The sequence below is a fragment of the Nomascus leucogenys genome, chromosome 19, assembly GCF_006542625.1.
Source record: "Nomascus leucogenys isolate Asia chromosome 19, Asia_NLE_v1, whole genome shotgun sequence".
NCBI lineage: Eukaryota > Metazoa > Chordata > Mammalia > Primates > Hylobatidae > Nomascus > Nomascus leucogenys.
The window spans coordinates 71,161,258-71,184,210 of NC_044399.1; the positions used below are offsets into that span (position 1 = coordinate 71,161,258).

At 52.6% G+C, this 22,953-nt stretch overlaps 1 protein-coding gene across 3 annotated transcripts in view; it reads left to right on the forward strand.

Annotated features, from left to right (window-relative positions):
• Positions 1–812: 812 nt before the first annotated feature.
• The window catches only part of LOC115830377 (solute carrier family 13 member 5), a 28,562-nt gene continuing 6,421 nt past the window's right edge, over positions 813–22,953 (forward strand). For 2 of the 3 annotated variants that reach the window (XM_030800128.1, XM_030800130.1), the window contains exons 1-9: positions 813–1,268; positions 7,512–7,640; positions 7,891–8,027; positions 9,972–10,150; positions 10,895–11,063; positions 12,924–13,046; positions 18,070–18,285; positions 19,829–19,929; positions 20,842–20,960. In XM_030800128.1, the coding sequence (XP_030655988.1) occupies positions 1,167–1,268; positions 7,512–7,640; positions 7,891–8,027; positions 9,972–10,150; positions 10,895–11,063; positions 12,924–13,046; positions 18,070–18,285; positions 19,829–19,929; positions 20,842–20,960 (1,275 nt within the window). In that variant the 5' untranslated portion in view covers positions 813–1,166. The remainder of the gene's footprint in view (positions 1,269–7,511; positions 7,641–7,890; positions 8,028–9,971; positions 10,151–10,894; positions 11,064–12,923; positions 13,047–18,069; positions 18,286–19,828; positions 19,930–20,841; positions 20,961–22,953) is intronic. The other variant, XM_030800129.1, reaches the window with a different exon arrangement.

A 22,953-nucleotide genomic window follows, 5' to 3' on the forward strand; every position in this document is an offset into this window, starting at 1 on the left:
GGTTGGACATACGGAAATCTGGGACTCTGGCATCGTGGCTGGGTTGAAGGCAGAGGACGGTAATCACTAAGGAGCAGGCTGTGGTTAAGCCACCAGCATGGATGAGACTCCCCGAAAGGAAGCTGCAGAATGAGAGGCAGGCAGAAGAGAGGAATGAAGAAAATCACAGAGGTGGGGATGTCTTTGCATCCGTGTGTCTCCAGTGCCCAAAACGGGGCCTCACGGAGAAGAGGTGCTCGGTACCTGTCTGTTGCCTGGCGGGCTGAATGAATACATGGGCGACTGTCTCAGTGTCGCCTTAGTTGTGTCCCTTCCTCTCTAGACCTCCGTTTCCCTCTGACCTGGGTCGGGCGGGCAGCTGCGGCTGCTGGGGCTCGGTGGGGCCCCTCCAAGACGCGCGTCCGCATCTGCCCGCCGGGCGTTTGCGGTGCGCAGTGACCACTGGAGCGCGAGAGCCCCTGGGACCGCGGAGGACAGTGGCCTCGCTTCCCTGTGCGATCGCCCAGGAGCTCCGGGCGGGAGAGTGCGAGCGGGGAAAAAGGGTCCTGCACCTACAGTGGGGCGGACGTGGCGAGGAAGCCAGCGGGGACCGGGAAGTGAGGCCCGCGGTGCGGAGGGCGCTGGGCGTCGGGGGACACCTCTCGGAGAGACACGGTAGGGGCGGAAGTAAGGAGGTGGAAAGGAGAGGGAGATCGGGGAGATAGACCTGAGAGACCCAGAGGCCTGCGGAGATTTTCATCCGGGACCCTTCAGAGCCCAGGAAAGAGCAGGTGCGGACGCGGGAGGGCGCCTCACGCCAAAGCGGGCAGCACCAGTGACCAAAACACGCCCCGCTTGGCAACCCCGGGACGCACCTCTGCCCGGGCAGCGCAGGAGAGGCTTGGAGAGCGCGAGATGCTAGGGCCCAGCCTGCCCCTAGAGGGCTGGCCCGAAGCGTTGGAGTCCAAAGACGCCTCCCACCGCCGCCGGGTGGCAGAATTGGGGGCAGGCGCGTCCCACCGACCCCGAGGGGTGGCCCCGCCCCAGGGCCGCGGGGAGGCGCCCCCGTGCGGGGCGGAGTTGTCAACGCCCCCTCCCCAATCCCCGGGGACTGCGGCCCCTTCTTAAGCCCGCGGCGCCTCTAGCTGCCCCTCACTGGTCTCGCCCGCCAGTGTCCCTCCCGCGCGATGGCCTCTGCGCTGAGCTATGTCTCCAAGTTCAAGTCCTTCGTGATCTTGTTCGTCACCCCGCTCCTGCTGCTGCCACTCGTCATTCTGATGCCCGCCAAGGTCAGTTGCATCTCCAGGCAGCCCTTCGGACACCGGGCGTCCGGTGCCCACTAACGGGCACCGAACCCGGGAGCCCTGAGCTGGAGCCCACGGATTTCGCGGGGGGCACAGCTCTCCCGGGGCGCGTGCACTCAGGAGCCCCAGGTGCCAGATGGGAGGTGCCCTGTAAACAATCCAAGGGGCATGGCGACCCCAGGGCACACCACTCTTGGGGTTTACAGATCCCAGGGCGCAAGAGCCGTCCAGGCAAGCACGGAAACCTCGAAGTGAGCACAGATCTCAGCCACGCAGATCCCAGCCTTAGCCTCAGCCCCTGGCTCCGAATCTAATCTCCCCACAGTGCATAACCCCGTTTCCCCCCCCAAAATGCCACCTGCGCCAACAGGGAACCTGGGAGCTTGCCTTTCCCTCTCTCTCTCCTGTCTTTTCCCTTCGCCAAAGAAGACTTCAAGCTGTAGGTGGCTTCTGCCGTCAGGAGGGACCTACAGGAAAAAAATCATCACCTACGTGGATCCTGCGCTGTCTTTGCCACTCTCTGGTCCTTTCTTGGGCCTTCGTGTCTCTATCTATGATCCACATTCCTTCCAACCTGGAGAGCCACATCTGATTCATAATCCTGCTCCAGGCTGCCGGCAGGTCGGGGTTGGCCTGCTTTGCCTGTTGCCTGCTGGGGCTGTAGCAGGAGGCGGGACACATTCCCAGAGCTCACGCCTTGGGTGGCAGGACCTGGAGTTGCAGGAAAGCTTCCTCCCAGGCCCTAGTCTCCTAATGCTTCTGTGAGGGAGAGAGAGAATGAATGGCCTTGGCCGCAGGGTGGGGGCAGGCTCCGCTGGGCTGTGCACAGCCAGTTTGGCAGAGGCCCGAGCCCTTTGAAGCCTTTTGTGGCTGCTGGCTGCTCCTTCCTCGTTCCTTCTTTCAGCCCTTTCACTCTCAGCCCAGACAGGAAACCTCCAGCTCCCCCCGCTCCCCTCCCCAGGCAGGTTTGGGAAACAGAGGAGCTCTTCAGGGGATGCTGTGGTGGGGAGCTCTAGAGGAAGGGAGTGCACTCGGGTGTCAGGAAGCCAACCTGCAAGAGAACTGGACTTCCACCATTCTCTCATCTGTGTGACTTTAGCCAAGTGCCTGCGCTCTCTGGGCCTTGGTGTTCTCATCTGTACAATGGGGCTAGGTGGTTTGGTTCTGACACTTTAAGGCTTTGGGAATCAAAAGGGATTAAGGTTAGTTCCCAGGATGGGGGAGGGGGAGACTGGGAGGAGCCCTTGGGTGGGCCTAGCACAGGCCCTGGATGGGTCAAGGACAGCAGATCCAACTGTGGAGGCTCTGCAGTTGCCACACCACCTGTGAGCAGCCACACTTCCTCTGTAGCAAGAAGTTTGGGGCTGTTATTGTCCAGGGGAAGGAGTCAGGCAGGAGAGCTGCGATTTCAGCTCTGCTGGTAGGGAGTGATATTCCCTGGAATGATTATACTAGCTTGGCTGACCTTCCTGCCACAGGAGACCCCACTCTCACACACACACACACACACACACACTCTCACACACTCACAAACACACACACAAAACACACACACGAAACACACAAACACACGAACACACACAAAACACACACACAAACACACACAAAAACACACACCAAACACACACAGACACACAAACACACACAAAAACACACATACAACACACACCCAAACACACACAAACACAACACACAAACACACACAAAAACACACATAAAACACACACACAAACACACACACAAACACACAGACACACAAACATACAAACACACACAATACACACACAAAACACACACAAACACACACAGACACACAAACACACACACAAAACACACAAAAAACACAAACACACACATACACACACCCTGAACTGGAAACCCCAACTCAGTGTGTGTGTGTCTGTGTGTGTGTGTGTAAGACAGAGAGAGATTAAGCTGTCTTGTGAGTGAGGACCAGGGAGGGGAAGCGGAGAACCCAGAGAGAGTCCTTCCAAAGGCTGCCTTCACGAGCTTTCCTTCTGACGGGGTTGGGTGAGGACCCTGGACCTCGTCCTCTTGTTTTTTCCCTTTGTGCCTTTTTCGGTCACCCTGCCTCCACCCTCCATGGCCACCCCATTGTGCAAGGAAACCCAGAGGGTACACAGCACGGGCAGGGCAGCTGGGAAGCTGGTGAGAAGCTGGGAGGATCTTGGCAGCCTGAGCAACACAGTCCTTGCCAGGAGGTGACTCCCAGGGCACGCCACCCTCTGCCAACACCCAGGCCCCTCTCCTCACCGACTGTCTCCAGTTTTCCTGTTTCCTCCTGGATTCCCTCCTGGCCTCATCTCTGCTCCACTCTCTCTATCCTTTCTCTGGGTCTTTTTTTAATTAAAAAAAATTTAATAAAATAAATGATAGATTTATTGTATCATTTATTTTATTAAAATGTAAAAGGTTTCTTTTTTGCAAATCTGTAAGATATAAAGTAAAAATAAAAGTACCCTCAAATCCCATAAGTTATTCACATTTTGATGAACATCTTTCCAGATCAATCTCTTCTCTCTCTCTCTTCCCAAACACACACACACACACACACACACACACACACACACACACACACACACAGTAGGTTTTGCCTGCATTTTTTCATTAAGTGGTGTGTCAGGACACCCTGACTTGTGAATGTTGAACTTTTCTAACATCCACTTCCCATCCTGCCCTCTCCCTTGACACTGTGGAGGCATTCTAGACTAGGGGGGTCAAGCCTGTTGACTTCAGGGATGAGGCACCTCTTGGGCTCCCAAATCGTGATAGGGAGGTGAGGGGGCAGTTAACCTTGTGTCTCATCTTCTTTCCTAGTGGGTCTGTTTGATTCCTCCAGGAACGCACAGTGTATATTGGTGACGCACGCCACCTACTGCTTCTAAGTTTAGAGAATCAAAAGTTACCGAGGACTTTGTGCGCCATATGGGAAGAATGAGCATTCTTAAATCCACGATTTGCAGATGAAGACATGAAACAAGAGGGGACAGGGACCAGGATTGGGAGCAGGAGGAGTAATTTATGAGCGACATTGTTTAAAATTGCTATCACTTGATGATAGTAAGAAGCAAACTAATTTTTAGCTAATATTATTGTTTTAAAATTCTCTCCAATGCGCCCTCTCATTGTCTGCCCCTGGAGGGATCATTCTCATGGCCTGCCCAGTGGTACACCCCGACACCAAGCCCCAAAGAAGTTAGTGGCTGCCAAAGGCCAAGACGGTGGCTGACAGCGGGTGCCAATCATATCTGTCTGGTGTCAAAGCCTGGGCTTCCAGTCACGCTGCTGTTCCGCCTTTAGTTCAGTGGCTGTCAACCAGCATTGATCATTTCTCCTGCCCTCACCCTGCCCCACAACAGGGGAACTCTGGCAAAGCACAGAGACATTTTTTGCTGTCCCAATTGGAGACAGTCTTACTGGCATCTCATAGGTGGAGGCCAGCGATGCTCTAAACATCCTGCAGTGCACAGCTCCCACAACAAAGAATCAATTAGCCCAAAATGTCAGTGTGCCGAGGCTGAGGAACCCTGCCTCCCAGTAGGGAGGTGCCCTGGGTTGCTCGGGGGATGCTGAAAAAAATTTATTTTTTGTGGCTGACAACACAACCCCGACAAAGAATTTCCAAGTCTTCCTGCACTGTTTTGTGCAAATAATACACATGCTTTTCTGGGTGATGAGAAGCAGGGATTGTGTACAGGTGCACCTGTTCTTCAGCAGCATTGTCAGAGTTAAACTCAGATGAATGCTATTGATTCCTTTAATAAACATTTGCAAAGATGGCCGGGCGCAGGGGCTCATGCCTGTAATCCCAGCACTTTGGGAGGCTGAGACAGGTAGATCATGAGGCCAGGAGATCAAGACCATCCTGGCCAACATGGCGAAATCCTGTCTCTACTAAAAATACAAAAATTAGCCAGATGTGGTGGCACTTGTCTGTAGTCCCAGTTACTCGGGAGGCTGAGGCAGGAGAATCTCTTGAACCCGGGAGGTAGAGGCTGCAGTGAGCCGAGATCGCACCACTGCACTCCAGCCTGGGGACAGAGCAAGACTCCATCTCAAAAATAAATAAATAAATAAATAAGCAAGCAAGCATTTGCAAAGATATCCTAAGTGTTGGGCCTGTTCTGGATGCTGAGGACGGTGATCTACAAATACAGCAGTTTCTTGAATAATGTTGATTCATTCAACATCATTTCACTATAATGTTGATGAGGGAGGGGAAAAAAAAGGAAGGATCCCTTGAGCCCAGGAGATGGAGGCTGCAGTGAGCTGTGACTGTGCCACTGCACTCCCACCTGGGCAACAGAGCGAGACTCTGTCTCAAAAAAAAAAAAAAAAAAAAAAGAGCTAGAGAGAAAGAAAAGAAAATGATTACCGGCTGGGGCCACTGTCTGTGTGGAGTTTGCACATTATCCTCGTGTCTACATGGGTTTTCTTCAGCTACTATTGTTTCCTTCCACATCCCAAACCTGTGCACGTTAGGTGAATTGGAGTGTCTGTACGGTCCCTGAGTGAGCATGGGCGTGCGTGTCAGTGTGCATTCTGCAATGGGATGGCATCCTGTCCAGGGCTGGTTTCCACCTTGTACCCTGAGCTGCCGGGACAGGCTCTGGTCACCCAAGACCCTGACCTGCCGTAACTGGGCAAATAATTATCTAACTTGTTTTTATTAATGTTTCTTGAGTATATGTATAGCTCACATTCCTTTCAGTGTTTAATATTGGAAGTGTTTTGGTCTTTATTTAAGATCTCCATGATGTTTTTGTAACCAGAAATATGCTGTAGAAATTTAACTGTTGCTTCCAGCAATTTGCCTATGGGAATATTGGCTTATGTTGTTTTGCTTACACATTGCAATTTCCAAAAACCAATCAATGATGTTAAGTGAGGACTCACTGTACTGTTTGTGCTTTCGAGTCACGCACTGGTTGTGGTGGTAGAAGGACAGTTGAGGAAACAGTGACAACCCCATATGCTAATGGCTGGGGAGGGTACTCAGAGGAAGGGTGCAAACCAGATTGCGGAGGGGGCGCAGGGAGACATCTAAGAAGGAACTCTGAGGTTGGGCGCCGTGGCTCACGCCTGTAATCCTAGCACTTTGGGAAGCCGAGGTGGGCGGATCATGAGGTCAAGAGTTTGAGATCAGCCTGGCCAACGTGACAAAACTCCGTCTCTACTAAAAATACAAAAATTAGCAGGGCATGGTGGCCGGCGCGTGTAATCCCAACTCCAGAGGTTGAGGCAAGAGAATCGCTTGAAGCTGGGAGGCGGAGGTTGCAGTGAGCTGAGATCGTGCCATTGCACTCCAGCCTGGGCAACAGGATCAAAACTCTGTCACAAAAAAAAAAAAAAAAATGCTGATGAACCATAAAACAACCTAGGGAGGTGGCTAGTTTTATTACATAATTATTATTATTTTTATTTCAATAGCTTTAGGGGTACACGTAGTTTTTGGTTACATGGATGAATTGTACAGTGGTGAAGTCTGAGATTTTAGCGCACCCATCACCTGAGCAGTGTATGTGGTACCCAATATGTAGTTTTTTAATCCCTCCCTCCCATCCCACCCTGCCAGCTTCTAAGTCTCCGTATCCATTCTACCGCGCTATATACCTTTGGGTACCCATAGCTTAGCTCCCATTATAAGTGAGAACATGCAGTATTTGTCTTTCCATTCCTGAGTCACTTTTCTTAGAACAATGGTCTCCTAGGTGGCAAGAGCGAAACTCCATCTCAAAAATAAAATAATAATAAAACAACGAAAGAACAGGTATTTTATTCTTCTTTTCCTTCTCCTCTTCCTCCTTTCTTTTCTTCCTTCTCCATCCCCCTTCCTCTCTTTCTTCTATCCCTTCCTCCTCCTTCTCCTTTTTTCCTTTTCTTCCTTGTCCTATTCTTGATCTTTTCTTTTCAGAGGCAGCTGATCCAAGGTTTGAGAAGATGAAAGAACGTGCCTAGAACCACACAGCTGGGAAGGAGGGAGGCAGGGAGGAGGGGTGGGAATGGGGCAGGAATCCATTGAGGATAGATCCCTGGCCTGACCCGGGAAAGCTGTGCTGACCAGGGCTGGGGAACAGGATGACTCTGAGGGGAATCCCTCTGAGATCAGCATTGTGTCCACAATCCATGCCAGCCGCCATCCGGAGTGTTCTGGGGGTGGGGAGAGTGAGGCGGCCACACGCCGAGGCCTCAGGACTGTCTCTTCAGTTTGTCAGGTGTGCCTACGTCATCATCCTCATGGCCATTTACTGGTGCACAGAAGTCATCCCTCTGGCTGTCACCTCTCTCGTGCCTGTCTTGCTTTTCCCACTCTTCCAGATTCTGGACTCCAAGCAGGTGAGCAGACCCAGGGGATCCTGGTGACTTTCTGGTTCTCCCCTTATCTCTTTCTCTAGTCCCCACTGTGAGCCACACAGGCCTGGGGGTGACCGGAAAACCCTCAGTTGTGGATTCTCCCTGGCAGGGAGACGCCACTCAAGCCTGCCTTCCCACTCCAAGCTGTCCCTGAAGTCAGCATCTGGGGACTTGGGTGGCTCTAGGGTGTGGCAAGGGACAGTCCTGATGGGGCCTTCGTGCCGCGCTCCAGGTGTGTGTCCAGTACATGAAGGACACCAACATGCTGTTCCTGGGCGGCCTCATCATGGCCGTGGCTGTGGAGCGCTGGAACCTGCACAAGAGGATCGCCCTGCGCACGCTCCTCTGGGTGGGGGCCAAGCCTGCACAGTAATTACGCCTTCCCTCTCTTGCCACATGGCTCTGCATGAGCCCCAGGGCTGGAAGGGGTGGAGGGTGGCACAGACCAGGCCACCCACTGGTGAGGGCTGGCCATGGGCTTACCTGGACTTGGCTGGGTGGGGTGCGTTATAGCTTTAGCTGGAGAGACCAGATGCATGCGTGGTGGTGGCACATGGTGAGCAGCAGTAAGTAAGGGTCTTCTGAATCCAGAGGAGGTGGGTCAGCAAGAGCCCTTGCAGGCTTGGAAGGCTTCCTGGGGGAGGCAGCTAGCTGCAGGGTTCCACAGGGAACAAATTGGATAGAGGCTGGATCAAGCTGTGTCTGATGGGGTAGGGGAAGCAGGCCAGAAGTGGCTCAACTACCCAGCTCATGGGGAAACAGAAAGGTCCTCTCTCCAAGCTGGAGCATCTATTCCCACTGCAAAGAAGCTTCTTAACTTATCTTCCCCGATATCACTCAGTACCCCAGCTTCTCTCTCCATTTCCAAGATCTCCCCTGCCAATCTAGCTAGCCACTTCCAGCTAAGCCATGGAGTCAATATAATCATGATCATAACCAGAATCAATCATGATCATAATGGGTATATTGAGTGTCTACAAGGCCGCAGGCATGATACCAGGAGCTTATTCATTGCCTCATTTAATTCTCACCACAACTCTGAGAGCTGAGTATTCTTCTTACCGCCCACATTCTGTGGATGAGGAATTGGAGGCAGAGAGGGATAAAGTGATTTGCTCATGGACACACGGGGATCTTCTAAGACAACTCCATTCATGCAAACTCTCCCCCTCCTCCTAGCCTGGGTCCCAGGCTTTGTTTTTATGGGTCCATAATGTCTGCCTGTGTGGATGGCTGCTTGGGTCCTGATGCAGAACAGCTCCTAGGTCCCTTCTTCAGGCTCCTACCCCTGCCCCTGCTCCTGCCCCCAGGTGAACTAGGAGCCCTGAGGAGGAGCCTGGCTGCAGCCGGGCCCACACACTGAGAGTAGCCGAGCTCCTTCTGTCCCTAGCCTTGGACAGATGGTGCGTGTGGAGCCACAGAGCAGAGTCAGGCCCTGCCCTGCTCACAGCCTAAGGAGAGAACAGACATGGAAACAGGTGCTTTGAACCCAGCACAGCGATGATGAGAGTAGGGGGGAGGATTGAGAAGGGTCAGGCCAGCCCCACCTGGCGCACGCTGAGAGGGCGGTCCCAGAGGAAGAATGTTGTTTGAGCAGACTCTGAAGGACCCTGAGGAGTCTTCCTGACAGACGGCAGAGAAGGGAGCAGGGGCTATAAGCAAAGGGAGGGTTTTGTCTGAATACTGTTTGTGTGATAGTTCCACTGCAGCATGGAAGGGTCCAAGTGTATGTGCGGGGGCAGAGGGGAGATGGCGGGGGCGGAGTGGCAGCCGGGAGAAGAGTCACACTTTGCCAAGCTCCCTCCCCAGCTCACCCTACCCCTACTCTGCTTAGCCCTTCTGAACTTCTGAGAGGTGCGGCAGGGTTTGGGGGTGGGTGGGAATTTCCTAGCCAGAAGTGGGACGCTGGGGCTGCCTGCACGCAGGGGTATTCCAGCACACCCCAGGGCAAGCTCATATTGAGTTGGCACCATCTGGATACTTGGGCTTCCCCTGCTAGATGGTGGGGCAGGGGTGCTCCTTAGAACCACGACTGGATCTGAGGCCTCTTGGTAACCCCAGAAGCAAGCAGAGTAGAAATTAGTCATGTGTGTGGGAGAGGCAGGAGGGAGAGAGGAATGGAGGAAGCAAAGAAGGGAAGGAGGGAGGGAGGGGAGGCTCTAAAACTGTCATCCCTATTCCAATATCCGATCTTGAATTGGCCTCAACACCTGTGCATCCCTGCAGGGGTGGACCCAGTCCCCACTTGCTCCCCAGAGAGTACGGGGGTGGGGTGGGGATTCTCTGGCTTTCCTCCCTGCCCCTCCTCTGCAGGCTGATGCTGGGCTTCATGGGCGTCACAGCCCTCCTGTCCATGTGGATCAGTAACACGGCAACCACGGCCATGATGGTGCCCATTGTGGAGGCCATATTGCAGCAGATGGAAGCCACGAGCGCAGCCACCGAGGCCAGCCTGGAGCTGGTGGACAAGGGCAAGGCCAATGAGCTGCCAGGTGAGCCCCTGGCCAGGGCACTGCCAGGCCACAACAGCAGACTTCCCCTCCCTCTGCTGGCAAATGCTTTGGCCACCTCCTTCTCCCTGTCTGCTTCCTGGAGCCCTCCTTTAAACATGCATAGAGAAAAAAAAAAATAGAAAACACTGTTGTCATAAGTTTTAGGAAGGGGATTGTTGCATAAAAGTTAGATCCTTTAATAGAGAGCTTTGAACAAAATCCCACGCTCCGTTCCCATCAGTTGCAGAAATCAGTGTGTTCACCTGATTATTCATTTGGGCATCTTTCGAGCACTTATGGGTGCCCCTCACTCCTTGCTACTCCTGCTCATCCTCAAGGAGGCCTTTTCTGACCTCCTCGAGCAGCTCAAATCCTTCCGTTCTCTGCTTCCATAGGTCTCGGCCTTGGTGTCCCATGCTTGCTTCCCTGCTAGGTGCCAAGCTCAGGGAAGGCAAGTCAGCATCTGCCTTGCTGTCTGCCATGTTCCCTTACCATCCCCAGCCCAGTGCAGTAGACTCAGGGTCTGTGGCTGATGGCCTGATTGCCAGACCCAGGGCAAGGTCCTGGGGCTTAGAGAGAGGAATCGGGCACATCCCTGCCAACAACTCTTATGGAGCCCAGTGGGGCAGCTAAATCAGCAGAACTGGGATTTCCTGATCCTCAGGTCAGCAGCAGAGTCAGGACCTGGGGCTGGGTGGGCAGCCCCCATGACCGGCTCAGCTAACAGCGCTGTGCCCACCACAGGGAGCCAAGTGATTTTTGAAGGCCCCACTCTGGGGCAGCGGGAGGACCGAGAGTGGAAGAGGTTGTGTAAGGCCATGACCCTGTGCATCTGCTACGCGGCCAGCATCGGGGGCACCGCCACCCTGACCGGGACGGGACCCAACGTGGTGCTCCTGGGCCAGATGAATGAGTGAGTCCTTGGTCACACCTTCTGGGGACAACAAAGTGGGTACTGGGGCTGGAGAGACCTACCTACCTCTCTCTGCTCCTCTGCAGAGTCCTGGAGCTCAGGGCAGCCAGACCTGGCCTGGGAGCCTGGCAGGGGTGGAAAGATGTGGCCCCATCCAGCCTCTGGGTCCTGGCACCGCTGTGCTCACACAGAAGCCATAGAGAGGATAGGGAGCTGGTGCCAGGGGAGCTAACATCCAAGTCTGCTTTCTGCTGTGACGCAAGACCCACCACCTCCCCTGGGCTCAGGGACTCTGGCTCGGAGAGGGAGTGTGGATTGAACTCTGAGCTAAAGGCATGGCAGATGACAATGTACTTCCAGACGCTGGGTCCTTGGTTGAAACTTGCAGAAAATAGACACCTCTAAAAGACTCCCCACCACTCCCTTGGCTCACTGCCTTTGGTGGCTAATGGTGATGGTCCCATGATAGCCGAGGTCTACAGATGGTATGAAGGGCTGGGGTTGGGTCATTCACTGCCTCACTGCTTCGTTATAGTCCCCTTGTGAGGTGTCAGGTGAACCATGGGATGGTTTGGAACTTTCCAGCCTTGGCCACAAAGGGATGCAGGCCATGAGGACCCCATTTCTGTGCCTGGCCTTCTGCTGGGTGGGGCTGGGATCACAAGAGGGAGAGAAACCTGGGCCCTGCCGCGGGGTAGTCATGGTCTGTTGAGGGTGGCAAGATGCCTGGGGCTTCCAGGCACGTCTGGTAAATAAATGTACTAATTGAGATATGTACTAATTGCAGTGGGCAGGAACAAAACTAAGGTGGCGCCATCCTTTGCAGACAGGAGCCTGGACAGGGGTGGGGAGGGCAGTGGGCGCAGGAGCTGGGAGGTGGAAAGGACAGGTCTGGAGCCTGGATGGGCAGAAACTTGAGGTTCAACAATCCGTTTGTTTTAATTTCGGGAGTGTTTTCTGTAATGATATCCTTCCAGTTCTCTGGCAACTTTCTTTGGGAAGAGCAGCCTGTCTGGGCTGAGTGGGGAAAGCTCTGCGCCTGCTTTGACACTCTTGAGCTAAAGGGGGCGCCCCCAGGGATGGGAGGCAGGGCCTGCGGCGGAAGTGACCCTCCAGCCTCCACTCTGGGAAGCTTTTGAGATTTGCTTTGCTAAGTGGGAGGACCATCCTTCGCAGAAACCCACAGGGTGAGATGGCTGAGGTCTCTGCGGATCCCCAGAGCTATCAGCCAAATTACATGCATGGGTATAAAGGGTGTATTTTTCTTTTTTTTTCTTTTTGAGACAAGTCTTGCTCTATCGCCCAGGCTGGAGTGCAGTGGCGCGATCTTGGCTCACTGCAACCTCTGCCTCCCGGGTTCAAGCGATTCTCCTGCTTCAGCCTCCCTATTAGCTGGGATTACAGGCGCCCGCCACCACGCCAGGCTAATTTTTGTATTTTTAGTGGAGACGGTTTCACCATGTTGGCCAGGCTGGTCTTAAGCTCCTGACCTTGTGACCCACCTGCCTCAGCCTCCCAGAGTCCTGGAATTACAGGCGTGAGCCACTGCACCCGGCCACAAAGTTGTATTTTTCTGAAGGGATGGGCCATAACTTTCACGAGACTCTTAGCAAGGCCTGGACACACAGAAGAGTCAGTGGGTCATTTCTCGGCCTTGTCTTGTGCTGTGGCCATGTTCTGAGGCTCCCACTCGATTAGGGGACAATGCTTGGCAATGGACTTGGTGGCTAGACCTCAGGAGGATGTGGCCCCCACACAGGCCTGCCTCTCAGGGCCCACCTGCTGCTCCGCCCCCACGCACAGAGCCAGGCTGGCTCCCACCGCTCAGCATCTGAGGTGGGGGCGGGTGTCTTCTTGTAGGTTGTTTCCTGACAGCAAGGACCTCGTGAACTTTGCCTCCTGGTTTGCATTTGCCTTTCCCAACATGCTGGTAATGCTGCTGTTCGCCTGGCTGTGGCTCCAGTTTGTTTACCTGAGATTCAAGTAAGTTTGAGCTGCTCACAGCCTAATTATGCCTAATTATGCCTCAAAGCTGCAGAAGAGCCTTCAGACTCAATAGGCAGGTTTACAAAGTCCTTCGTGTCTGGCCCTGATCTTTCTCCAGCCCTGTCTCCTGCTAGTCTGCCCTCCTGTTCCTTCGACCCCAGGCTGCTCACTGAGATTTGTGCACACGTGGTCCCCTCTTCCTGGAATGCCATTCTCTACCTTCCCACCTCCTCAGCCTTCAAGGCTAGTTCAAATGCTGCTTCCCTGACTTTTTCCCTGCCCCCCATTCCATCTCTGAGCGGCCCCTGGGCATATCACAGTCCTGTCCTTTAGTATCTGCATTCAGGTTCCAGTGACTCTGAATTCGTCCAGAGCCACTCGGATGCCGGGCACCCCGCACAGCTCCCGGCACAGGGAGGAAGAGCAGGCAGGTTAAAGCAATTAAAGATAAGCTGGTCCCCACGTGCCAGTTTGACATTGCTGGACGAGCTTCCTCTTCGCCTTGTGGGTCCATCAGGCCAGGTCACGGCAAACCTGTGACTTAGCTCTGAGCTGAGCGCATATGCTCTGTCCCTCAATGCATGGGGAGTTTAAGTCCAGTAAAACCAGGAGTGATTACGACCAAATCCATCCAAACCCAGACATTTACTGAATACCTCTGCTGTTCCCAGCAGTGTACAGGTCCTAGAAAGTTTACCTTCCTGTTCCTAGCACACAGGCAAGTTCATCAGGGGTCACCTTTGATGGCAGCCAGACTTTGGACAGAAACCATGACCTGTGGCTGACAAATAGCTAAAAAAAGTTATTGTTTTTCTAAAACACACAAATTGATCTGTGGTGCAAAGGTGATCAGGCCACACCAGGATAGAAAGTGCTCAGCTCTGAGTTAAGTGCATGTGCTCTGTGCCTCCATCCACGGGGAGTTCGAGGCAAGTCAAACCAGGGGAATGTGTGACCAGAGGGAAGAGACTGCAGGGCTCAGAGGCAGAAGTGCCCACAGAACCTGTGATTTCGTGGGGAAAATAGGGAATTTTCCTAAGTTTTCTTCTGAAGGAGGAACTGTTTTCAAAACTCCCATTAAAAAGTTGCTATACAGGCCGGGTGCGATGGCTCACACCTGTAATCCCAACATTTTTGGAGGCCGAGGTGGGCAGATCACCTGAGGTCAGGAGTTTGTAACCAGCCTGGCCAACATGGTGAAACGCCGTCTCTACTAAAAATACAAAAATTAGCCGGACGTGGTAGCCTACACCTGTAATCCCAGCACTTTGGGAGGCCAAGGAGGGCAGATCGCCTGAGGTCAGGAGCTCAAGACCAGCCTGGACAACATGGTGAAACCCAATCTCTACTAAAAATACAAAAGTTAGCCGGGCATGGTGGCGCACGCCTGTAACCCCAGCTACTCGGGAGGCTGAGGCAGGAGAATTGCTTGAAGCTGGGAGGTGGAGGTGGCAGTAAGCCAAGATCATGCCACCGCACTCCAGCCTGGGCGACAGAGCAAGACTCCGTCTCAAAAAAAAAAAAAAAAATGTTGCTGTACATATTCAAAACAATCATAATAATGATAGTAAGAATAACAATATTAATGATCATTGCCCAAACCCCACTCTGTCCTGCCTGTGGACGGGGCAGGGGAAAGTGTTCGCACGGCTGCCTGGCCACCCAGCTTGGCTTGGACAGTAGCTCTTTTTGCCCTGCCTCTTGAATCTGCACCATGGTCAAAATCCTGTTCATTTGCTCACATCCATCAGACAGGTCTCTCAGGAAATGGTCTTGAACCTGCTGCAGGTGAGCATCTGTGTCTCCTCATGGGGCAACAGAAATAATAATGACTGACATTTATTGAGTGTTCATCATGTGCCAGACACGATTTCGAGCGCTCTTTTCTTTTCTTTTCTTTCTTTTTTTTTTTTTTTTTTTTTTTTTGAGACAGAGTCTTGCTGTGTCACCCAGGCTGGAGTGCAGTGGTGCGATCTCGGCTCGCTGCAACCTCCACCACCTGGTTCAAGCAATTCCTCCCTGCCTCAGCCTCCAAAGTAGCTGGAATTACAGGCACCCACCACCATGCCTGGCTAATTTTTGTATTTTTTAGTAGAGACGGGGTTTTGCCATGTTGGCCAGGCTGGTCTTGAACTCCTAACCTCAGGTGATCCGCCCTCCTTGGCCTCCCAAAGTGCTGGCATTACAGACGTGAGCCACCTCGCCTGGCCCAAGCACTCTTAAACTTAATTAATTTTCACAACAACCTGTGAGGTCGGCACTATTATTATTATTCCCAATTTACAGACAAGGCAACTGAGGCATGAAGAGGTTATGTGGTCAACACATGGGTGTGTAACGGGGAAGTAGGGGGACTGAGACTTGAACCCGGGCACTTTGGCTCCCACTGCGTGGCATCCCCTCTTGGGGAGACTGAGGGTTGCTACACTTAGTTGCCTCCAGTCCTAAGCATGACCAGGTGTCAGAAGCACTAGTTGGGCTGGGGCTGCCCTAGAACCCCAAGGCCTACTGAGAAAGAGGAGGGAGATAGCGTGGCGCTGGGGCCACAAGGGCACCATCAGCTTCTTGTCTGGCCAGAGGCGGATGTCAGGCCTCTGAAGACTCACAGCCAAAAACCTTAAGCTGAGTCCGCCCAGCCTGGCATGGCCTTCGTCAGCTTTCATTGACTGGCAGGGGAGCCTGAGGGTGTCTGCAGCAGGGGGCTTCTGAGCATGCTCGTGGTGGGGTGTTTGGCTGCAGTCCAGTCCCATCCCTTCCCGACGGGCCACTCTAGTTTGGACACATGCAGTGTGGCTGGCCGGGGTAGCCCACAGGAGCTTTGTTTTGCTTCCAGATCTGGAAGGTAGAGGACAGCTTTTACATTCGGTTTGAGTGGTGGGAACAGCGCTCTGGCCCAGGCCACGTCCTGCCACAAACTAGGACCTGGTGGTCCCTGCCTGCCTTTGTGGCCTCATGGTCCTCCCCAGCTGAGGCCAGGGAACACCTGTCTCAGCGGCAGGAAGCAGCTCCACTGTCAGCTCTTGCTCTCACTTGAGTTCCTCATCTGAACCATCATGGAGAATGAGGTTAAGGTCTCGGCCTCTAGCCTAATCCAGAGAAACCGTCTTACTGAGGAGCCCAGTGCAGCCTCCTAGGCTGTATCTAGCCAAAGGGGCCAGACCCCACCCCAGGACCACCAAGAACTACATGGGATATTGTTACTGCTTATACCTAACTGCCCCAACCAGGCTCACCTCCTGTAATAGCCATGAGGGTTCTTTGGGACCCCTGCCAGGGCAGAAGCACGCAAAGCTCAAGGATCTCTCCCCTCTCCTTGGCTCTGCAGCATATTCAGTCCAAGTTCACCATGGTGCATCATGGCGAAGGCTGTTCTGCTGCACAAGGACTCTGTGGTCCCCACCCCTGACCCTGACCTAGGCCCGTCACAGGCCAACTGGATCCATTTACTTGCATCTCATGCCAGCCTGGTCATCACCAGATGAAACTAACCCAGAGATGAGAGCAAAGCTGCTCAGCATGAGAGACTGAACGCTTGGCGGTACCACTGTGGGGCACCAGCACTGGACAACTGCATACTCCACGCAGCCCCAGAGTCTGCAGCTACTGTGGTGTTGGGGATGAGCCGCCAGCACCAAATGCAGGCTCTGACTCCTGGGCCACTAGTAATACCAAGGTCACCCCTTATCCTGGAAAACTGAAGCCCCTGGCTGAGCCCCAGGGTCTCTAGGACGACAGGTGGCAGCAGGTAGATACTTGGTAGAGCACAGACTTTACCAAGCCAAGGGCGTGACAGCAGAGAGGCCCCATCCTACACCAGCAGAGCCATCCCATGCCCGATGTCTGGAGAGTGTCCCTAGCGGGTGACCCTCAGGACACACAGCCTTGCCCCATTGCCCAGCAGGGAGATCCTAGCCAGCTGTGCACACCTGAGATCCCATCAGTGTTGCCTCTTTTCTGACCCCTGAGCGCCCCAGAAAGCTGTGACCTGATGTCCTGGTGTCCCTATGTTCCAGGCCAAGCCACCATCACACCAACACTTGGCCCTCACACTCTCCAAGGCTGTTCACATTCAGCACTGGCTTCAGGAACGAGCTTCTATTCCGTCAACCCCTGCCCTCCTATGATTATGTCTCACGGCCCCCGGAAGGGCTCTCACAAGGGAGGGCTCTCCAGGACAATACTCTTGGCCATGCCCACCCCTTCAAACCAACAGTGGCTGGAACTGGAATGTGTGAATGGAATCTTCAGCATACCTTGAGGCCTTAGTCCTGTGCACAGTGGCCCCAGTTATCCCCCCTCCAGAGCTGAGCTCCCCTCTACACCTCCTCCAAGAACCTCCTCTCCTCCCTGCCTCATCATGCCAGCACCACCTTAGGGGAGGCCCTGCAGGACGTCCTGGACAATGGACACTGGTCCCAAGGGGCCCATCTAGGATGGGGGCACCCCTCCTGGCTGGCTTCCTTCCTGCCCTAGCCATGCCTGCTGCTAACCCCAGGGTCTCCTGGATCCCTAATCCTGCACCCGCAGCTCCAGGGAATGCAAGGACCCATTCTGCCCCTGACTAGCCCTGTCTGCCAGGGTTCATTCTCACTCCCTGCATCTCCCTGAGCCACCTTGGTGATGGGGGTTGGCATCCCAACACCATCGAAGGCAGCTCCAGCCTGGGGTGGAAGGAGGAAGACTTGGGAAGCATGCGAGGGAGCCCTGTTCCCACCTTGTGCAGGCTCCAGAACTTCTTATGGCCTTCCCCCAAGTGACCCTGGAGCAGCCAGTCTCCAGGTGGCTGGGCACCTGCTAAGACCCTCTAGCCTCTCTACAGAGATTTTCCCTACTACATTCTGGGATGGAAGAACAGGAGGGGGAAAGAGGCAGGAAGGGCCTTTCTTCAGGCCCCATAGCAGGCGAGGACAGCATTATGTGTCTTTTTGCTACATTCTGCTGTAGAACATTTAGGCTCCATCTGACCATCACCTGAGCCAACCAGTCTGCCCTGCCCTTCTCTCATCTTTGCATTCTCCAGTTTTAAAAAGTACTGGGGCTGTGGGCTAGAGAACAAGAAAAACGAGAAGGCTGCACTCAAGGTGCTGCAGGAGGAGTACCGGAAGCTGGGACCCTTGTCCTTTGCGGAGATCAACGTCCTGATCTGCTTCTTCCTGTTGATCGTCCTGTGGTTCTCCCGAGACCCCGGCTTCATGCCCGGCTGGCTGACTGTCGCCTGGGTGGAGGGTGAGACAAAGTAAGTCTTTGATTCAATAGAAATCGCTGGCTTAGGGCCAGGCGCATTGGCTCACACCTGTAATCCCAGCACTTTGGGAGGCTGAGGTGGGTGGGTCACCTGAGGTCAGGAGATCGAGACCATCCTGGCCAACACGGTGAAACCCTGTCTCTACTAAAAATACAAAAAATTAGTGAGATGTGGTGGCACATGCCTGTAGTCCCAGCTACTCGGGAGGCTGAGGCAGGAGAATCACTTGAACCCAGGAGGCAGAGGTTGCAGTGAGCCGAGATTGTGCCACTGCACTCCAGCCTGGGCGACACAGAGAAACTCTGTCTCAAAAAAAAAAAAAAAAAGAAAGAAAGAAAGAAAGACACTGCTGGCTTAGTGCACTGGTGCCTAAATGCTGCTGTTCTCGGCTACAGGTGGCAAGAGGAATGTGGGCCAGGCACTCGTGCTTGGTCAAGCCTTCTCCTTTTTTGGGAGCTGGTTTCAGAGAGCATTCTGTTGGTTTCATGACTCATTTTTGTTTTCTGACCAAGCTTCACAATAAGACCCTAAATGTGTTCCTGTGGTATCTTCTCCTCCCTGAGTAGGCTGAGCGGAAAATCCTTGGCCAGGCAGGGTGGCCACAGCTGTGATGAGAGAGATTTCCTGGGCTAGGAGTAGGGCTCCCAGAGCTCTGGTTTCCAAATCTCTGCTCTGCCATCTTCCCTTTCTCATCTTCACATCTGGTCAAATCCCTCCAAAGGCACACATCTAGGGAGCTTCATAGACAGAGACTTGGCAAAGGGGGTACATGTAGTTTCTCTCCTGGCTAAGACGTTGTCAGCATGGAAGAAAGGATGAGAAATGTATACATCCTAGAAAAGGCAGAAGATGCGGGCAGGGAGATGCTGCCTATGACGGCCATTTTGTTTTGAAGGTCGGCTTAGGTCAGCACCAAAGTCCTCATGGTCACCCTGGTGAACCCAGAATTCTAGAGAACCTGGTCAAGAAGAGGTCCTGAAATACACCTATGGAGAATGCACGCTGAGAGGGGGAAGTAGGCTGCTTAGGATCACCCAAAGTTGGTGGTCAAGACTGTGGGCATCTTGATTTCTAGCCAGGATTCAGTCTACCACACCACTCTTATTTTTTTATTTTTTTGAGACAGAGTCTCACACTGTCACCCAGGCTGGAGTGCAATGGCACGATCTCAACTCACTGCAACCTCCGCCTCCCAGCAATTCTCCTGCCTCAGCCTCCCGAGTAGCTGGGATTACAGGTGCCTGCCACCATGTCTGGCTAATTTTTTGTATTTTTAGTAGAGACGGGGTTTCACTACGTTGGCCAGGCTGGTTTTGAACTCCTGACCTCGTGATCCGCCCGCCTCAGCCTCCCAAAGTGCTGGGATTACAAGAGTGAGCCACCGCACCCGGCCACCACTCTTGGCCTTGACTTTTAGGGCTATGTGAGCCTGTTTCTTTGCACAGGAGCATTTGGACACAGAAATGCCAAAGTTGGGATGGGTTTGTTGAGTGACTGTCTCTGCAGCAGATGAGCTGTGCTTTTGCCCACCTAGGTATGTCTCCGATGCCACTGTGGCCATCTTAGTGGCCACGCTGCTATTCATTGTGCCTTCACAGAAGCCCAAGTTTAACTTCCGCAGCCAGACTGAGGAAGGTAAGTCTCCTGTTCTGATCGCCCAGTCATCAGGACTGGAGCCCTGGAAGCAAAGGGTCACTATGGGATGTCCTGGGCCCTAGAGGGAGAAAATCCCATCACATCCAAGAGGATTGGCTACAAAAGCCTGGGAAACAGTGGCTTTCAAGCCACTGGTGGTATTATTTAGTGCAAAATCTCTTTTTTGCTTTTTAACATGTGAATTTAACATTTGAAATTTTATTTATATTACAACAGGAACAGAAAATGTTTCAAATTTTCCATAACACTGACTTCCATTCAGCAATTTTTTGTTTTCTCTCTTCCTCCCAGTCTTTGCTAATACGCCTATATATTACATTATAATCAGAACACACACAGTTCGAATCCTATTGCTTTGTTGTTTCTTCTTCCACTTTTGATTGATATTACACCATAAACATTTCCCACTATTGCTACAGTCTTCAAATACATTTTCTCTAATAATGGCATTATATTGCACTGAGGGGTTGTAATCATTCTCCTGTTGTAGGACATTTTGGCTGTTCTGAATTTTTTATTTCCATAAATTAATGTTTTCTTGCATATAGCTTTTCCTTTGAGGGTATTTTTTCTTTAGGATAAACTTCTAGGAGTAATATTGCTGGGGTGATAGAATATAAAGTCTTAATGGCCCTTAAAATGTATGGCCAAATTGCTTTTCAAAAAGTTGTACCAATTTATGATGCTATTGGCAGTGGGTGTAATAGTTTGACCATATCCTTGCCAACAATGTATATATTATTGTAAACTTCAGCTAATTTATAGGTGGGAGATGGTACCTCATTGTCTTTACTGGCTTTATTCCCCCTTGATTAGATTTCTTTTGTTTTCTAATGCTGCTATGGTGGTGTGTGTGTGTGTGTGTGTGTGTGTGTGTATTTTTCTTCCCAGAAAGGAAAACTCCATTTTATCCACCTCCCTTGCTGGACTGGAAGGTAACCCAGGAGAAAGTGCCCTGGGGCATCGTGCTGCTACTAGGGGGCGGATTTGCTCTGGCTAAAGGATCCGAGGTAACTTCTCCAGCCACAGGCTGCCCAGAGCCCTCTTCTTCGTCAAGAGGGTGGCGTTTCTCCACCCTTCCATCCCTGGGCTTGTGTGTTTCTGTGCCTGCATCCTTCATATAACCGCACATTCCTTGAGGACATGGACTCTGTCTTGTCATCTAGGAACTCTACACCACACATAGGGCCTGGAAGACAGAAAGTAACCTTTGAGCGATTGCAGGAATGAGTGAATGAGTGACTGTGGTTAGCCAAGAGAAGCAGAGGACACTGTCAGGTACCCTCTGGGGCTTGATCACAATAATCTCTGCTTTGATTTGTCTGAGGGAAATCTTTCTTTCCAGTCCTAGTCAATATTGTTTACTACTATCTATGGTCCTTCTACTGGCTACTTAACATGGTAGCTACTTCAAAATTTTTCTTTAGCTAAGTATGTAGCAGCGTAGGAGGAGAGGAACATGTTGGAAAACACACAAAAGTATAACTTTCTTTACCTCCCTCTTTCCCTCCTGGGGAAGAAATGAGCCAGAGGGAGGGATGAGCTAGCTTACTGCTGCTGTCCTCCAATCAACCGTCTACCCGCCCAGCTATCCAGGAGTGTAATAGACAGACTTGGTCTAGTTATTGCTGTTTCTTCAATATCTAGGACACAGCCTGGTGCCTAGTGGGTGCTAAGTTTTTGCGGGGGTGAACAAATCCATCCATCTAGTCACCTCTCCATCCATCATCCATGCATATATTCACGTCTTCATCTATCCATCCATCCCTCCATCCATCCGTCCATCCATCCATCCACCCATCCATCTATCCATCCATCTGTCCATCCATCCATCCATCCATCCATCCATCCATCCATCCATCTGTCCATCCATCCACCCATCTATCTATCCATCCATCCATTCAACCATCCATCCGTCCATCCATCCATCCATCCATCCATCCATCCATCCATCCATTCATCCATCATTCCTATTATGTCCCTAGTGTTGGGCCAGGCACAGAGATTACAGAGGAGATTGAGATATGGTCCCTGTTCGTGACAGACTTCACAGACTACGGAGGGGCACGTATATGAAAGGGCATTTCAGGAAGTAGCACACAAGCAAGGGAAAAATGTGAGGTATTTAGCTGAGGAGAAGTAGAAGATGAGGCTGGTGAGTCTACCAGAAGCCACTTCTCTGAGGGCCCCAAGATAGGGGGGTGTGGACTTGATGGTGAAGGCAGTAGCCAGCCACTGAAGGACTGAGGCCAGGGGGTGAGTTGCTCAGATCTGCACGTGAGGAAATCACTCTGATGTCTGGAGTGGGGGCCTGGGCTGGGCAGGGCTTGGAGGAGAACTAGCTGAGATTCTGCAGCCTACATCTCACTCAGGCTCAGAACTTTGGACTCTGTGGACATTCTCTCCTCCTCTGGCCCCCAGCTCAGCACAGTCTCCGGCTTTACTTCGGACTCAGACTATTCCTGCTCAGGCTTCGTTGCTGACTTCTCCTCTGTTCTCCGTGAGACAGGAGTGTCTGCCCAGCCTCTGTCCTTGGTCTCTCCTCTTTTTACACTTCATTCTCTCCCTGGACAATCTCTTCTCAGCCCAAAGCCCTAAATCTAAACCCTCAATTTCTGGTCGAAATCATTCTCCTGAGCTTCCAAAACTGTGGAGGACTGAAGAGGAGGAGATGGATGGGAGACGTTTGGGTGACTTGGTGACTGACTGGGTATAAGGAAGGAGGGGAACAGAGACCGGCAGCGTGACTCCCAGCCTACTGGGCTGGATGGCTGGTGGACAGTGGGTCCATTCACCAAACTGGGAGGCCCAGAGAGAGAAGCAGATTCTGGGCTATGGAGGATGAATGCAGGGTGGAGCATGTTGAGTCTATTGGGCTCTTGGGACATCTGGGTGGACATTTCCAGAAGGCGTATGGGTATGTAAATCCACGTAGCAGGCCAGCTGGCTGGAAATACAGATTTAGGAGACAGCAGAGTGAGGACAGGGGTGAAAATGGTGGGA